General features: G+C 34.6%; 1 protein-coding gene across 5 annotated transcripts in view; it reads right to left on the bottom strand.

The window, feature by feature from the left end:
• The window catches only part of LOC121374327 (arf-GAP with Rho-GAP domain, ANK repeat and PH domain-containing protein 2-like), a 123,237-nt gene that overhangs the window by 28,679 nt on the left and 75,104 nt on the right, over positions 1-19,454 (bottom strand). For 4 of the 5 annotated variants that reach the window (XM_041501390.1, XM_041501389.1, XM_041501391.1 and 1 more), the window contains 10 exons: positions 18,842-19,024; positions 17,755-17,823; positions 15,862-15,900; positions 10,725-10,770; positions 9,905-9,945; positions 9,600-9,627; positions 9,031-9,062; positions 8,230-8,293; positions 7,396-7,457; positions 457-530 (listed from right to left, as the gene is read on the bottom strand). In XM_041501390.1, coding sequence (XP_041357324.1) covers positions 457-530; positions 7,396-7,457; positions 8,230-8,293; positions 9,031-9,062; positions 9,600-9,627; positions 9,905-9,945; positions 10,725-10,770; positions 15,862-15,900; positions 17,755-17,823; positions 18,842-19,024 — 638 coding nt within the window. The remainder of the gene's footprint in view (positions 1-456; positions 531-7,395; positions 7,458-8,229; positions 8,294-9,030; positions 9,063-9,599; positions 9,628-9,904; positions 9,946-10,724; positions 10,771-15,861; positions 15,901-17,754; positions 17,824-18,841; positions 19,025-19,454) is intronic. The other variant, XM_041501392.1, reaches the window with a different exon arrangement.

Here is a 19,454-nt window from a genome sequence, read left to right as displayed (position 1 = left end):
GACTATTAGATTTAGGGAGTGCTCTCCCTTAACAACTACCGTGCAAAAAATCAACACTGGTTAACCACGGAAATTTCAGTTAGCAACCCTCATGCCAGAACACTGCCTCATGTTGCTGTTATGCATGTGGCACCGACAGTATACCACTTGTACATTTGGTATTAGATAGTACTAAATATTACAAGTAACTTCATAGCCATACTACTGGGGTCAACCTACTTGTAATAATCAAATAATTTCAAAAGAAATATCAGATTTTTTTTTTTTTTTTTTTATGTGGAACTATTTCCTAACCCAGACTATATTAATCTGCTACAACAAGTAATAACATAACAAATGGTGGTGTGGTACCTGCATCGACTTCTCTCTCACTAATAATGAACTTCTGTTCTGGTCAGACAACCCAGGAAAGCATGCTAGAGACTTAAAAGCAAATCAAAACAAAATGATTCTCACCTTTCACTGCCAGCAGTAGATTCCTGGACACAGAGAATCATCTTGCGGTCAATGCTGTCTTTAGACTTGGTGCTCTACAACGAGACACGTATTCAGTATAACGGGAACTAGTAACAATACAGAAAATCTAATCTAATATAATATAATCTAATCTACTAACTACTACTACTACTACTTCTACTACTACTACTACTTCTACTACTACTACTACTACTACTACCACCATGGGTGTCAATTCGGCTTTAAAAGTGGGGGGGGGGGAGGGGGGACAGACGTGTTATTGTGTGTGTACAGCGTGTGTGTGTGTGTGTGTGATAAAGGAATGTGAATGAAAATCATAAAGCTACACATTAGTAGTTAAACTTTTAATTCAACAAAACAAATCCAAATTGCAAATCAAAACGTTGATGTCTGACAGTTTAACAAAATAGTAGTCTATGTTTTAAAACCGACCAAAAACAGTACGTCGTGTGTCGCTTTCTTTCTCTTTTTTTTTGTTGTTGTTGTTGTTGTTGTAGCTGTTGTTGTTGTTGTTGCTGCTTTTGCTAAACGAAAAAGTGGGGGGGACATTTATATAGATTGTCCCCGGCGTTGAAAAGTAAGGGGGACGCATCCCCCCTGTCACCCACCGATCGACACCCATGACTACTACTACAACTACTGCTTCAGTAACTGCTACTGTTACTACTGCTACTACTGCTACTACTACAACTACTAGTACTCAGGCTTTCTGCCAGAAAATAATTTGAGGGAAGGTAATAATAACAAGACAGACTAGGTGGTTTGATTATGGATTTGAAATGTTTTGAAATTGACCTGTGCATTTCATGTGCTTGGACAAATTTTTAAACTATCATTTATCATAAAATTAATAAAATATATCCATTAATTTCTAAGATTTTAGGATACGTAACTTTACCCTATGTACCCTCTGGCAGAAACCCTGCTAGGTGTGTATGAGGTGAGTGCAAGCATCTGTTTGAACACCAGTCATGGAGAGAGGCCTTCATAATATTTATTATAAAATTAAAAGGAATAATTAATATAAAAAATACAGGCCATCTTCTGATATTTCAATGTATGAACTCAAGACCTCTAGGAGCAAAGCTTAACTTACATGTATGTCTGGATTCAAACTACAAGAAATTTGTATGGTATCAATTTAAATTTTAATATAGTCAAACCTGTGTTACACTGTTAAGCAGGCACCTAAAGGAATATTAAAAGATGTCTTCATGACAGCTGTTTAATGCATGTACCTATTCATAATGCACTGCTGAGTACATTATGAGGATTTGCAAAATTTATGTACCGGTACATCAGAAGAAGTTTGTTTTGTTTAATGACACTACTAGAGCACATTGATTAATTAAACATTGGCTACTGGATGTCAAATGTTTGGTAATTCTGACACGTAGTCATCGAAGAGGAAACCCGCTACATTTTTCTTAATGCAGCAAGGGATCTTTTACATGCACTCCCAGACAGGAAAGCACATACCACGGCCTTTGACCAGTTGTGTTGCAAGGGTTGGAATGAGAAAAACCCAATCATTTGAATGGATCTACCGAGGTGGTTCAATCCTGTGACACAAGCACCTCAAGCGAGCACTCAACCGACCGAGCTAAACAAAACATGTGTACAGTGACCTTTTGAACAAAGTGTCAGCTTAACAGAGAATGACCAGATCAGCCTAATTTGCAAAGCTGCACATATCAGTAGAGAGGAACAGAAAAACCACTCCTCTGGTTAGTAGTCTACTACATCTAAGTTAGTCCAATGTTTAACTAGCACAATGTCCTATCAATATGGATCAAGTTCTAAAACAAATAGTCCATTGTAATATTAAACAAGAATTCTGCACAATTAAATGTCTCCGCACACCATAAACCTTGTCAATGCACTGTGATGAACATCCATAGGTGCAACTATAAACCAAGTTTCAAGGACCTAGGATTTACAGTTTGTGAGAAACTGATGTAAATGCAAAACTTTAATGCAACAGTTGATACCATCGTAACAGTAATACTAATATCTCGCCTTTTTATTTCGTAGGGGTAGGATGTAGCCTGGTGGTAAAGCACTCGGCTGATGCGCGATCCATCTAGGATCTATCCCCATTGGTGGGCCTATTGGGCTATTTCTCGTTCCAGCCAATGCACAACAACTGGTATATCAAAGGCCGTGGTATGTGCTATCTTGTCTGTGAGATAGTGCATATAAAAGATCCCTTGATATATATGTGGAAAAATGTAGCGGGTTTCCTCTCTGAGACTATATGTCAAAAATACCAAATGTTTGACATCCAATAGCCGATGATTAATAATCAATGTGCTCTAGTAGTGTCGTTAAACAAACCAAACTTTAACTTTTTTACTTCGTAAAGGTGAGACAATAAAATGCATTATGTGATAATCTATACAACTAATAAATAATGTGCATTAAGTTAATATAATTAAATGGGCATTGTCAGTGTTCCGTGAACGTGTAAAAAATATTCTTGGTGTGTCACAGTATATAGAAGTATCCAACATGCTGAAGCAAGCCTTAATAATTTTCAAAAAACAATTTCAATATTTTGTTCAGCAATGTGCATGAACATGCTCTGTCAGTCTTTCATTCTGATCTTTACAATAATATCTGATATTTAGTCGATCGATCGATTGATCCATTCATTCATCCATCCATCCTCTCCTCTTCCCATCAATCCACAGTCGTACAGTATAGATTTCAGATAGGATATAATTTATAAGAATTTAACAGAATATGCCATTTATAAAATCAAATTTAAATATTGGGAAACCATGGGAACATGCAAGTAAATAAAATAAAGTCTCTGTCATTGACACATGCTCCCATTGGATGACCAGAAGTCTGAACAATCAAGTCCACAAGTTGTTGGGACATGCACATAATGTATGCATCGATGATGGCATGTACCTGTACCTAAACACAGACATAGGGGAAGGAGCAGATTAGTAAACCTCAACTTGTCTTACAGTGGGTGCACACGCACACATGCTTGCATGCACGCACACACACACACACACATACTGCAAAACACCTTTATATTTTTGCAAAACACCTTTATATTTTTTTTTAAATCAAACAGAGAAAGTAAGACACTAACATGTACATGCATTAAAAAAATGGACTTATGCATGCATCTAATAATTAAAAAATATATTAAAGGACATTAAAAAAGAAGAAGAAAGAACAAAGTAAAAAAAGTTCTGGATGCAAGAAATAGGGCAATGTTCAACCTGAACAACAAAGATGGAAATTACATAATTTTTCTCCCATAAAACATCCTGTAAACATATCTTAAATCATGTATTTAAAAATTCCAACAAGGTACATGCTCTGCGAATCTACATCTTTAACTTTAATATCCATTATAAACATTAGCCAAACCAAGTGGCGCCCATGCAAAATAAATTTTCTTACAATCATGGTAACAGCTTCCATATTTCAGAGTTCCATTAATTCACCAGAATGGATTTGTTATGACCAGTAACAATTTTATGTGTGAATGTTCAATTGAATTACCATTACCAGCAACAATCATATAAATAAAAGTACCACATTTTAGGTCATCAAAAGAATCTGTCTATGATAGATCAATGCAAAACATTAAATTTTCTGGATTAGACATTTTAATTAATTAATATTTGTCATACAAGTCAAAAACAGGTAACAATTCTATTTAAAATCTTACAAACTATAAACTGTATGTATAAAATTGAAAAGTAAATTCATACGACTGATTTTCTTAAGAGGTTTAAATAACTTTTGAGACCTCATAAAACATTATGAAAATACAATATTGTTATTAGATGAAAAAACCCCAACCCAACCCCCAAAACCCCCCCCAAAAAACCCAATGAGAATGTGGGCGGGACGTAGCCCAATGGTACAGCGCTCGCTTGATGCGTGTTTGGTCTAGGATCGATCCCCGTCAGTAAGCCCATTGGGCTATTTCTTGTTCCATCCAGTGCACCACGACTGGTATATCAAAGGCTGTGGTATGTGCTATCCTGTGTGGGATGGTGCATATAAAAGATCATATAAAAGATCCCTTGCTGCTAATCGAAAAAGAGTAGCCCATGAAGTGGCGGCATCAGGTTTCCTCTCCCAATATCTGTGTGGTCCTTAACCACATGTCCGACACCATATAACAGTACATAAAATGTGTTGAGTGCGTCATTAAATAAAACATTTCCTTCCTTTCCTTCCCAATGAGAATAAGATAAAAACATTAGTTTGTCCTGAGTTTGCTGCCATTGTCACATATTTCCAAATAATAAAATCTATTAAAGACACAGACCCTAGTTTTTAAACACTAGGCATATTTTCACTATTAGAGCAATTTATGATCACTGAAATCAAACATTACTTATATTTTATTGTTTAGATTATCTATTTCCGTAGTGTTTCTGGTCATCCTGCCGTTTCTAATACCACAAAATGCATTTTTCTTATTTTTAAAAATGCATGTGCATCTGAGAAGTAACAGTTACGGAGTCAAGATTTAGTCTGTTTTTAAGGGTATTTCACCATTTCAACGTCACAGGCTCTTTTATTTCATTCTCTTGTAACGTTACGTTATCTAAATGTGTTACAGGTTTGTAACTCAACAAAACTTAGTGTCCATTTTTACGGGTTCAAACTAGGGTCTGCACCTTTAACAACAAACTGTCCTCGGTGGCGTCGTGGTTAGGCCATCGGTCTACAGGCTGGTAGGTATTGGGTTCGGATCCCAGTCGAGGCATGGGATTTTTAATCCAGATACCGACTCCAAGCCCTGAATGAGTGCTCAGTGGGTAGGTGTAAAACCACTTGCACCAACCAATGATCCATAACTAGTTCAACAAAGGCCATGGTTTGTGCTATCCTGCCTGTGGGAAGCGCAAATACAAGATCCCTTGCTGCTAATCGGAAAGAGTAGCCCATGTAGTGGCGACACAGTGGGTTTCCTCTCAAAATCTGCGTGGTCCGTAACCATTATGTCTGACGCCATATAACCGTAAATAAAATGTGTTGAGTGCATCGTTAAATAAGACATTTCTTTCTTTCTTTCTTTAACAACAAAAAATTCCATACTAAATATAGTATTTTCTTTAGAATATCAACAGCTGTATATTCAATGTGTTTCTGGTTGTCCCAATGTTTGTAAGTACAGTGAAACTCCTCTAAACCGGACACCCTCCCGACCAAGTAAAAAGTCTGGTTTTAAGAGGTATCCAGTTTACAGAGGTTCTATTATGCACATATATTTAAAAAGGGGACCATGAAAAAGGTCCGGTTTTGAGGGAATTCCGGTTTACAAAGGGTCCAGTTTTGAGAGGTTTCACTGTAGTATAGAAAAAAAACTGGATTTGATCTTCCAAAAATTAAGTATGTATGAAAAAATATATAATAAAAAATAAAAATATGAAGCTTGACTTAGTACAAACACTAGGACAACCAAAATCACATTTAATACACAGCCACTGATATTTGATACAGATAAAAAAATTTTAATTTAATCATATAATTTTAGTTATTAAAACATGTCTGTTAGTCGGCAACATCTCAAAAATGGCAACAAACTCAGGCCAGTTCCTTTAAGTAGTGTTTAAACATGAGGTTTCTTTTGTGCTCCCTCCACCCATCCCTCCCATTCCCATGAATGGCAAGACCAGGGCTTCTAGATTATGGTAGCCCCACTCCCATGGCTAGTATTATTCAGTGTTGGGCTAGTAAATAATTACTATAACTAGCCCAATGGCTAGTGGAAAAAAACACAAATCTTGTGAAATGCTGCATTTACATATTTTATAAATATGAATATCCTGCCCCATCTTTCCACCCCAATCTAAGGATTTTAAAACTCAATCTCCCCCTTTAGGTGACGTATCTTATTACTATTAGTAAAATTGTACTTATTTAAAGGAGGGCTAGTGAATTTTTAATAATGGCTAGTACATTTTTAAAATCACTGATCCCATGGCTAGTGGATTTTTATAAAATTCTAGAAGCCTTGAAGACATTTTAATAATAAACCTCAATACTTTAAGTTTTGGACTGTGAACGATGGAAGCTGTTTAACTGATTGTAAGATTGTGGTGGGGAATAATAATATTAATTCAAAAACACTACATACATAGATCTTGAAGGTTATTTCCCTCTGCAATAATGGCACGTGAACACTTAGAAGATTCAAACAGTAACTGGTACATTTACCAGTACCACAAACAAAATAGTAATGCTGTGAAAACATCGACTGAATAAGACAAGCAATTATATAAAAAATGGGAACTCATATTAAGAACATCTTAAAAGATTTTTCTGAAACAAAAACTAAGCTAAGGATGGTACTATTTTAAAAAGTTGTCAAGATCCCAGTCTAAGTCCAGAATATGTTAGTGATGTAGAAGTAATGTGGTACAAAAACAGAACCAGATACCAATTGCTTTATAATGCACAAGAATATTATACCACGATATCACGTAGCAGTCGAGTGGTATAAATCTTGCGCACTATAAAACGAGTGCAATAAATAACATGGCAAAACAACTGGTACATGGTTCTGTATTAATTACATACCACCTTTCTATACTATGATTTACAAAAGTTTAATTAAATAACACAACTCATTTTGTCTGGAAAGTTAGTTGAATTTTTGGAATTGATGGAATGCTGAGCGTCCTGGCTAGGAACACGACATCATTTCTGGCTACGGACATGACATCATTCGAGTGAACACGTACTACCCATGTTCAATAAAAAAAAAAATTTATTGCACGATCAGAATTGTCTTTATTACTATAGTAAGAATAAATGGGTATGTAATAAAATAGGCTTCTTAGTAAATTTGGGATGTTTTTTCACATAAATAGAAAAATTAAAAGAATGTACACCTGTATTATATATAATGAACTGAAACAAGATACAAACCTCCATTTTCTCGTAGTATGTTAAAGCACCATGTTCCAGAATGCACCATCTGTTTTCAAAGCCTGGAAGAATAGTAAACACATCTTTAAAAATGTCTTGATAATCGGTAGACTTTTAACTGTTGATATTAAATACTGATAATTTTAGTTCTTAGACCTCTCCATATTGAGGACTGATATTTAATGTTGATATTAAATACTGATAATTTTAGTTCTTAGACCTCTCCATATTGAGGACTGATATTTAATGTTGATATTAAATACTGATAATTTTAGTTCCAAGACCTCTCCATATTGAGGATTGATATTTGATCCTTTTCTAGTACTATTTTTCTTAATTCACATGCTAAGGGGAGCTAAATATACTATTCTTAAAGTAATCTCAGTTGACTGATGGGAAGGAAGAAAGGAAATGTTTTATTTAATGATGCATTCAACACATTTTATTTATGGTTATATGGCGTCAGACATGTGGTTAAGGACCACACAGATATTAAGAGAGGAAACCTGCTGTCGCCACTGCATGGGCTACCCTTTTCGATTAGCAGCAAGGGATCTTTTATATGCACCATCCCACAGACAGGATAGCACATACCACAACCTTTGATATACCAGTCGTGGTGCACTGGTTGGAACGAGAAATAGCCGAATGAGCCCACCGACGGGGTTGACTGATTGGGAGCCATAGTGATAATAAATCTCTAAATTCAATCATTAAATATCCAGACTATAGATACCAATGTGTAATAATGTAGCTTTGTGAAAGGTCTACGTATGGCACAAGACAATAAACATTAACACAGTGTTTAAAAAAAAATATTAAAAAAATATTTACCTCTGTTATTTGGGCCAGTCTTCATTAAATGTCCCTGCAATCTAACATCCTCCCTTAGTCTTCCCTACAAATAAAATGAAAGGAATGTTGAACACCATCTCATCACAATGCAAAATCAACTGATTTACATCTCATACTAGGTCCTGGATGTCTTCGATTTGTAGAGCTGTATGGTCTTGTTACATACATGTCTTTTTGGACAGATTATGTTTTCTTGCTTTTGTGTTTTTACAGTCTAGTAACTTGGCAAGTTTATAGTAAAGTACCGATGAGGTACATGATATGCTCGTCAGAAGTAGTTTGTGGTGACCTAGTTATGGTAAGCAACATACCATCACAAGTTGTGCTTGCATGCAACAGTTGATTAACCTACCAGTATATGAATTGATAAGGAAGATATAGCCTGGACAAGGATTTCCTTTAATGTGAAGTAATGCATGAAAAGTAGGTCGTGGTGATCTAGTTATGGTACAAGATACACTGCCATCCCAAGATGAACTTGCATGCAAGGTTTCATGATACTATATGAATTGATATGAAAGATATACTCTGAAAACGAAAAGTTTACTGTAGGACGTATGAATATATGGACAGACAAAACCATACCATAATAAGACCCATCAAAGACGAGCATGTAAAAAAAATGCTGTTGAATTGTATTCAAGATACATGAACCTTAATTTGATAAAAATAGATTAAACTATATGTAGTTTAGATAATATCAAATAAAAACAGAAATACCCAGATCCTTATGTCTCAATGCAACAGAAATGTCATTGAACATAATAAACCAGTACTCACATCATCGGAATTTTCTAGGTCAGACGCCGAACCTGAAAACCAAAGAAAATGAAAATGTTTATTCCTGAAAGCTGCAATAAAACAAGGTCTGAGTTGTGATATTCGAGTTGGTGTGTTTTCATTCTGTAAATTGGACTGATTACCTACATTGTGTATGGCTCGGACTCAGAAAAATTAAAATTTAGTTTTCAGAATTTCAGTTTATCTTGACTACTACATGTATATGTTACAATAATAAAATAATAATTAATATGACATATATTTAATTCAAATTAGGTATTGATACATGGCTACAATATATATTTTTATTTTTTTCTGTGCCAACGAAGTCCATTTGGTTCCCTTGTTAATGCTGTTCTATTGTTTATACTGTTATCAGTGTACGTTACAAGCTAGAAGGGCATGTACTCGAGGGGGGTTGGGAGGGGAGAGAACACACCTATAACAGCTTAAACTGTATGTTCTTTAGACATTTTTTATTTTTACGGATTTGACAAAGTGAAATAATTTTCTTGTGATCAGTGAACTTAATAACATTATATAAAATATAATAAAATAGTCCAACTTACTGTCACCACCATTCTGATAGAGAAATTCCTGTAAAAGAAAATACAGCAACATGAAACTTCTGAAAATGGTGTCAATAGCAATTATTTATCACATTTTTAATAATAATTAATAACAATTAAGATACCAAAAGTAAATGGGGCTTACTAATACTGCAACTGACCAATATTAACAAATGTCTAGCTATTATGAACAGTATGGTTCTATAAACTGTGCTACTGAGAATATGTGCATGTGTGTGCAATGATTCAAGTTTTGTAGAAAACATGGGCATTGTGTTTATAAAATGCAAAATAAGTCCACTTACCATAACAAGTCTTTGTCCTGCTTCTTTTGCTATTTGGTAAGCTACAAAAGATAAGAGATCGTCCACATTAAATTTGATTTAAAAAATAACTTACAAAGTACTGTACCAGAATTAAAACCACAAACTTTAAAAAACACACCCATCAACACAAAGTCTTAAAAGTAATATTTTAAGTCTTTAAAATATTATCTATTTAACATTTGGAAACACAATAATTAATGAAAAATAAACATACGTCAACAGCATGGGAAGGAATCACAATTATGGATGTTTTGTAAACCTGTTTTTTTTGCTGGGGGGGGGGGGGGTTATGATGGAGGTTGGTGTTTTTAGATGGTGTCTCTTCCTAGATTTTTTTTTACATCAGCGCTTCAAATTCATGTTAGCTAATTTAGTATATAAAATAAAGTAAATACAAGACCTTGCCATTTAAGAAAACTATCACTCTCACTCTCCATCACTCAACAGAGACTAGTTCAAGGAGAATAAACTTTAGCTCCAGCAACAGCTCCATAACTTGGCACAAGCACGTGCATGCTGCATGATATGGTCAGAAGAACATTTTAAAAATGTACTACATCGAACTGCTTCAACACTAGTGCAAGGCACACATTAAGTGAATATCTTTCTAAGTTTGTTTCAGTCTACTTCAACACAGAAATTTATACTCTATTTTATGAATGACCGCTGATATTAAGTTTGTGACTGTCAAAGCTTGATAAATGACAAATTTATACCAGACAACATCTGTGACCGGTCGCTTATTTCCAGGGTTGTACAACAAACCCGAAAATCCAGTTTTAATTCCTTGCCAACCTACCAGTGCCATGTTCTTCATCTGTATTACCAGGTTTCTTATAATTAATCTGAAAAACAATTATTTAAAAAAAATTAAATATAGTAGGAATGAAAACAACCACCACTGAAATTTCTCATTTGACTAACTGGCAGAAATACCGGTGCATGTAACTAGCTGTCAAGTCAACTGCACTAAAGTTGACAATGAGTCATCTGAATAATCTACAATGTAGCTGGTTTATTAAAGGCAGTGGCACAATTACAAAGTTCATCTCGTCTAATACTGGATAATAAATTAAAATCATCATATTCACTTAAGAACATGTTTTCTTCAATTTTACAACAGAAAATATTCTTTATCAATATTATTACAATAACAATAATTTTATTTCTTAAAAAAACACCAAAAACAAAAAACAAATGACAATGGAGTTAAAATACAATTTTACATGACTCAAAATATACAGTGGGTATATGTTCCTCTTTAGTTATTAACAAAACCTAACATTTTTCTACCGTTTTGCACATCTAATGTTACCTAACAGTGTTCAAAATAATGTTTCTGATTTATGGCTATGCAGCTATAATTCAATCATAATATACCAAAATATCAATAACAAGTGGGATGTACTGACTATGTACATGTAGCCGACGGAATAAAGTATTTTGAGAGCAAAATCAATGTACATGTTTGTTTCAGTAATATTTTGCCAGGACATTTATTAGGTTACTTAGTGTTATTCTGCCTTTAAAAGCATATTCAATAGTCAAATAACAATAGCCAACAGTAATGATAATAAAAACTGTTATTGACAAACATGTCATAAAGTGAATACACACATAGTATAGTATATATTAGATGTGTCCAATTAAAAGAAGCTGGCACAAATCAATGTTGAATAATTCAGAAAATAGTACACATGTTAGAGAATAAATTATTTTACTATTTCCTTATTTTGATTAGTTGACTGGGCATATTTGTGGCTAACTGGTATGATGGCCAACTTGAGGGCCACAGTAACATTTGTCGTAGACAATTTCTATACTTTTTAAAGATAAAAATAAAAGATCTTAATATTTTATATAGCTGTACATGGTGTACATATATTTAAAACCATTATCTCATCCAAATAATCATTTTATGTCAAGTCAAGTCTTGTCTTCCTTATTTTAGAACCAAATATATTTTGTAACATACAAAATACAAAATATTTTTTATGTTCATAATGGATACTGTGCAATAAGCATAAAAACCAATATAATAAAACACAAACAAAAATAAAGATCATGATGATAATGAACAAAATAAACAGTAACTGTTAGTAAACAACCAATCAAATATATGTGTGCGAGTGTTAGTGGTATTAACAACTTTGTAAACCATAACGTACATACATGTATTTAGAAGTTACCTTTCTGTCATAAATATGTATATGTATATTTTTGGACACAACTGTTCCCATTTTGGACACTTCTTAAAAACAATTAGTCATTGTTTTGTTGTTGGTGGTGGCTTTCTTTTCCTCTTTTTTTTTTTTTTGTTATCTTTCATCAGAAAATGTCAAATACGGTTCATACAACACTTAATTTACTCTTGGTTCAACAACCAATATAATTATTTGAAGGAAGATTTCCAGTATCCACTGAGAGAATAAAACTGAACCATAAGATGACAGACCATGTACTGCAGTTACCCAGCTATTACTGTGAGAAGTAATAATATAATCCTGTGCCTACACTAATTGACTTAAACAATGTGACTAAAATGAATACATGTTTGGCTATCCATTCAGAATACAGAACGGAACCAGAAGCACCTGAACTATAACTGCACAGCAATTAGTGTGGAAGGTATTATTTAATCTTGATTACCTAACGACTGCCAGTCAATCAAAGTCCGTCCAACATAGAAACACCACATCTATTTTCTAATTAGGGTTCTTTGAAATCGTAACAATAGTGCAAACGTCTGTCTAATGGGTATATTATACACAGAAATTAACACATTGGAAATGATATAACTGTACAATGTCAAGTACTTGTTCATCATTAAACCATCGGACTACAGGCTGGTAGGTACAGGGTTCACAGCCTGGTACCAGCTCCAACCCAGAGTGAGTTCTTAAGGGCTCAATGGGTAGGTGTAAGGCCACTACATCCTCACTCAACTCTTTCACTAACCAACTAACAACTAACCCACTGCCCTGGACAGACAGCTCAGATAGCTGAGGTGTGTGCCCAGGACAGCATGCTTGAACCTTAATTGGATATAAGTACGAAAATAAGCTGAAATGATATCAAGACCCATCTTATTTTATACTACGTTGTACATGTAATAAAAATTATTAATATATACTAGAAAATATGCATTTTGTATGGGAATATTTATATATAATTATGTATTTGTGGACACAAATTAAGTGAAATGTAGAATGTTTTTTTTTTTTTGTAATACACTGATTGTGATATGGGCAGGAGACCCACTGTCCTGGACAGACAGCCCAGATAGCTGAGATTTGTGCCCAGGACAGCATGCTTGAACCTTAATTGGATATAAGCACAAAAATAAGTTGAAATGAAATGAAATCAAGGCCCATCTTATTTTATACTACGTTGTTCATGTAATGAAAATGATGAACTAAAATATACTGGAAAATATGCATTATGTATGTGAATATTTATATATAATTATGTATTAAGTGAAATATAGAATGAAAAAAATATGTTTGTAATACATTAATTGCGATATGGGCAGGAGACCTAAAATACTTTGAATTAAGAAATGTTTAAATTGAAATGGTATACTACATTGTGTACATGTGTATGGTTTGATCAGAAGACCATGCTGTTTAATATCACAATTTTTTTTCTTTATTTTAACAATGATATTTTTAATGTGTTAATGAAATCAATAAATAATCCACTGAAAACAGTGTCCGCTTTTTGGTGATTTTAATGTTGGAACAGTTATTCCCAGATTGAACCAGTTGACACAATATTTTATGTTGTAACATTTTACAATGATTTCAAACTTCATGAAGAAGAAGTTTGTTTTGTTTAACGACACCACTAGAGCACATCGATTAATTAATCATCCGCTATTGGATGTCAAACATTTTGTAATTCTGACTCGTAGTCATCAGAGGAAACCCACTACATTTTTCTTAATGCAGCAAGGAATCTTTTATATGCACGTTTCCACAGACAGGAAAGCACATACCACAACCTTTGTCCAGTTGTGGTGCACTGGATGGAACGAGAAAAAACCTGATCAGCTGAATGGATCCACTGAGGAGGTTTAATCCTGCGACGCAAGCACCTCAAGCAATCACTCAACCGACTGAGCTAAATCCCGTCCCCTCAAACTTCATGAATGAACCCAGCCAGAGATTTATCCAGGATATCTGGCCAGGGTCCCATGTCTGGTGGAACTGGAAAAATTAGTGCAAGTAAATCATATTTGTGATGTGATTTCAGGCCACTGAATGATGCAATACACCTCTGTTAAATTGATTTATTACAACAAACATAAAATTAAATATAGATTTTTGGAATTTTTAGTACATAATCTGGAATTTTCAGTGCCACTTTCTTTTGGGAAGGGGCCTATGTTTGAACACACAGAAAGTCTGAATAAATCCCTGCCAGCAATTTAGATATTAGATACATGTAGTTTACATACATGTAGTTTAACATGTAGTTTACATACATGTAGTTTACATACATGTAGTAGCAGACCAAATAGGAATCTGACACTTTGTATTTTGAGTGTTGATGAAGATCAAGATAAATGGTTTTTAAATTACTTGTCAGAGAATTATGGATGATGATGATGTCATGGCTTTCATTTGTGTATCAGAAAAAAAGAAGAGTAAAGCTGTAATTTTGACAATTTTTGAACACTCAATTTCTTTGAATGTGTCAATATAGAATTTCTATTAGAACCGACAAGAAAATGATAATGAACATGTAGCAAAAATACAAAATTAGAATAAACATCAGTGGTGTATTCAGGAGACTGAGCGCTTGCAAAACATTTGACTGGTACCATCATACTCTATCATATGACATTCATCTAACGTTAGGCACAACATGCCTCCAGCTGATGTTTATGGGTATTTTATTTTGAGATCTAGACAAGCTAAGTGATCATATTTCAGAAGAACTTAATGCTACAGTGGACAACATTAGTACATTACATGTCGTCAACAAAATGGTGAATACACAAAACAACGAGAAACTCAAGCATGGCCATAACAGACTGTGATTTGGTAGACTGCTCAAAAAAAATAAAAAATATATATACAGTGGACTCTGTCTAAACCGGATTCTGTGTAATCCGGATCTCTGCGTAAACCGGTCCATTTCTAAAGCCCCGTCCAGCTACCGTTTATCTCTTAGGTATAAATCTCTGCCTAATCCGTATTCTGTCTACTCCGGACTCCAGATCAAAAATCAAGAACGAAAGAACTGTTCATGTATTAATTACCTCTGTCTACACCGGATTGGGATTTGAATGAACGACGGGATGCTTGTGATCGTCATTTGCCAAGTAATCAGGACGCCATCGCAAGATCAAATACGAAATGTAATCACACTTGTGTGTGTGTGTGTGTTGATATCTAACTGATTTCACTTAAGAATTCGGCATGTATAAATATATTTCTTGTTTAGAATATCAATGTCTATATATTCAAGGTGTTTCTGGTTGTGTTAATAATTATAAGAAGCCCAAACTGGATTTTGTATTCAAATAATTTCGTACGTACGAAAAAATAATGTTTAGGAAATAAAATGAAATTTAACCTAGTACAAATATTAGAATGACCTGAAACACATTTAATATGCAGCCACTAATATTTATGCAGAAAAATATATTTGATATGTAACTGCAATCGTTACAATCCATGGGTTCAAATGTCATTGTTGATCGCGAGTTGTCAATCATTCAAGAACCATAACTCTGGATGAACTCTGTCTAAACTGGTCCTCTCTGTAAACCGGACTATTTCGACGGTACGAAGTGAGTCCGGTTTAGACAGAGTCCACTGTATATGGAAGCCAGAAAAACTAGCAGTTAACAAATGACTTCTAAATGCCAGCACAAATTAAGACAAATGTGATATTAAGACATCACCGAACATGGAGCAGGAACTTACAAATCTTGACCAATATGACAAACGATGGTTTTGGCAATTCTTAAAAGAAAACAAAACAACTACAGTATTATTACCCAAATTGTTAAAAATATCTTGGTACATATCAAAATGTTACGTCTCACGATGTCATACAACTGGCAAACTACATCTCACCGGAACATTAATTAAACAAGTTAAGTGATAAAAATTGAAATCGATCAATTGGTAATAAATAGGATATTAAATTCGCTACCATTTCGTATACTGTTTATGTCCTTTGTGACAATTTTTTTTTTTATTTATTCTGGACATAAACATGATATGAAATAAAAGTTATAAATCTTCCACCTTTAGAATCACTTCACCAATATGTTAAAAATGAACATGGCTGTGATTCCCAAATCAATTTTCACCAAGCATTCTCTATGCAATAGTACATCACAAGCAAGACTTAATTTCTGTCATTAAAATTCTTAACCATAAAAAGCCCCAGGTTCAGATGAAGTTATTAATGAATATATTATTATTAAAGCAAACTACTGATTTGAAAATTTCTGCTTTTAGTAAACTATCTAATTTAGCACATGGGAATTGATTCTGTGTTACATCTTCACACAACATGGTCTTACTGAAATGATGAACAAGTAGAAAAAAATGCTTTCTTGGACATTTCGTGTACCCATTCACTTAGCCTATCGCATACCTTTAACTCTCAACACTGAACAAGCCGAGAACAAACTAAAGCGATACGTCATAACAGTGACATATTGCTGCTGTTTACTTGAGTCCTATTTTGGTAAATATACGTCACAGTGAACAATCAACTTTTACAATACATATTTTATTGAATAAACATTAAAACATATTCAAGCCGAGAACAAAATACATGTATAACGATACGTCATATCGGTGATATATCGCTGCTGACGTAAGTTAGTTTGTTCAAGTGACTCCTAATATTTGAATAAAGCCATGGATAAGTTTATTTACCTTTGACCTAGTGGCACTGGAGCACATGATTATATTATATAACTGATAATACATAGTGACATACAAAATCAATACATACTAAGAGCACAATCCTCAATAATAAATACACCGAAACCCCTCTAAACCGGATACCCAATCGACCAAGTAAAAAGGCTGGTTAAATGGGCATCTGGTTTAGTGAGGTTATGTTCTGTACTCAGTCTGATATTTAAAAAGAGTGTGAAAAATGTCCGGTATAAGTGAATTCCAGTTTACAGAGGGTTTGGTTTTGAGAGGTTTCACTGTATATGTATTTGTGCATGGACAGGTTTCGTTCTGGTGGTGTTATTTTAGAGTATTTGTTTAGGTGGGTGGGTTGGTGTTTTGTTTTGTGTTTGCTTTGTATTTTCGGGTGTGTGTGTGTGTGTGTGTGTGTGTGTGTGTGTGTGTGTTGGTTGTTTTTGTTGGGCGTTTTTGTTTTGTTTTTTTGTGTGATTTGTTTGAGGGGTTTTAGGGGTTTTTTGGGGGTGGGTGGAGGTGGTTAGGTGTAATAACTGTAAATGTCATGTATAAAGAGAGTGCTCCATGAGCGGTCGTTAGATACTGTTTATTTTACGACTATGTGTGTTATTGAAAATAACGAATGATGTTCTCACCAACGGGTGTGCAAGAAAAAATTATATCAGGAAGAAACATACTTCATCATTACACTCACTGTATAAAACAATAATGGAATAAAGAGCAGATTCAGACAAAAGAGTTATGGAATGATGATGAACATTCAAATGACATGGGAATATATGTACACAGTAACTATAGAGCAAATCACTATAACATGATTTATGTAATATGATACTATCATAATGTAACACAACATTCTAACATTAGTTGCTGTTTTTTTTTTGTGTTTTCCCTTCTCACAGAAAGACAATGTAATATACTCACGTTTGCACCAGACAAATATACTGACATCACATCGAGTAACTGATCGGTCTCGGCAAGCCGCAACAGCTCCTGGAAAGACAAGACAAATATCATGACGTTATTAGACATAAAATTATAATCAATATTCAGGACTAGTATCTTTAGTTTTAAGATATCAACGTTGTTTTATGTTGTGGTTAGTGGAATACTGAAATGTAAATAGTTTTCTAAGACCCATCCCTCTTAATACATTCTAGTGCAGGCCTTAAAAAAGGCAATAGACCCAATGATTTAGATAAAAGTGGAGCAAAGAAAAAAGACGTCCGCACCAAAACAGTGAAGAAAGAAAGAAATGTTTTATTTAACGACGCACTCAACACATTTACGGTTATATGGCATTAGACATATGGTTAAGGACCACACAGATTTTGAGAGGAAACCCGCTATCGCCACTATATGGGCTACTCATTCCGATTAGCAGCAAGGGATCTTTTATTTGCGCTTCCCACAGGCAGGATAGCACAAACCATGGCCTTTGTTGAACCAGTTATGGATCACTGGTCGGTGCAAATGGTTTACACCTACCCATTGAGCCTTGCAGAGCACTCACTCAGGGTTTGAAGTCGGTATCTGGATTAAAAATCCCATGCCTCGACTGGGATCCATACCCAGTACCTACCAGCCTGTAGACCGATGACCTAACCACGACGCCACCGAGGTCGGTCAAAACAGTGAAGAAGAAAGAAGGAAATTACAGTGATGACTGAAACAGGAAGGATGACTCATTGGAACATTTTGGCCATCCCATTGGCTGTTGGGATGACGGCCCAGACTAATATCCTTAGGGGAATATGACTTTGTTTGAGATCAGGTAAAGTAGAAAAGAAATAGGTTTTTTATCCTTTGCAGTAATATTTATCCTGACCTAAAACCTCAATGCATTTCTCCAACCACACCTCATACACCCCAAACAAAATTATGGACTGGTCCAAACTGGTCCATTTTTGTCAAGAACACTCATTAGCAGTCACAAGAATTTCTGTCTCTTGCTCATTCCCCACCTCACCATATCGTAACCCAAATGCTGTCTATGTGCCTGAGAACTGACCTCATTAAGAAAACGGGCATCATGCTGGTGCCGATGCGGTCTGATGAACTTCTTGTCTTTGTACTTTTCCTGGATGAACTGCTTTCTCTTCATATCGTTACAGCTGGGCTCTATCTTAAGTTCAGGCAGCAGGTCAAACTCCCAGAAGTTGTTGGCATTGGCATTGCCTATCGAAATCATCATCTGAAAGACAAAGGAGGATGCATTAAATAATCAAAATACTGTTAAAAAATATTAATGAAGAATGTTTCATACCCACCATCTTAAACTGAAAATCTCCTTTTTAGAGAAATAATATTTGTGTTTGTATCAGAAACAAACTTCCTATTACAATCTAAATGAGGAACCTATGTACAGTTTAGCCTATGACCTGTGTCACAAGTAGTGAATACTAAAAAGGTTAATGATTAAACAATGTGTTGAGATAGCATTAATATACTCAAGCTTTATGTTTATATTTCTAGCATACATCATATACAGTTAAAAAAGGTTAAACGTTTATTTTGTTTAACACATTGATTTATTAATCAGGGGCGGAAAGTAGCCTAGTGGTAAAGTGCTTGCTTGATGCACGGTCCTTTTGGGATTGATCACTATCAGTGGGCTACTTCTT

The sequence above is a fragment of the Gigantopelta aegis genome, chromosome 6 (assembly GCF_016097555.1).
Source record: "Gigantopelta aegis isolate Gae_Host chromosome 6, Gae_host_genome, whole genome shotgun sequence".
NCBI lineage: Eukaryota > Metazoa > Mollusca > Gastropoda > Neomphalida > Peltospiridae > Gigantopelta > Gigantopelta aegis.
This window is presented reverse-complemented; position numbering and strand designations above follow the sequence as displayed.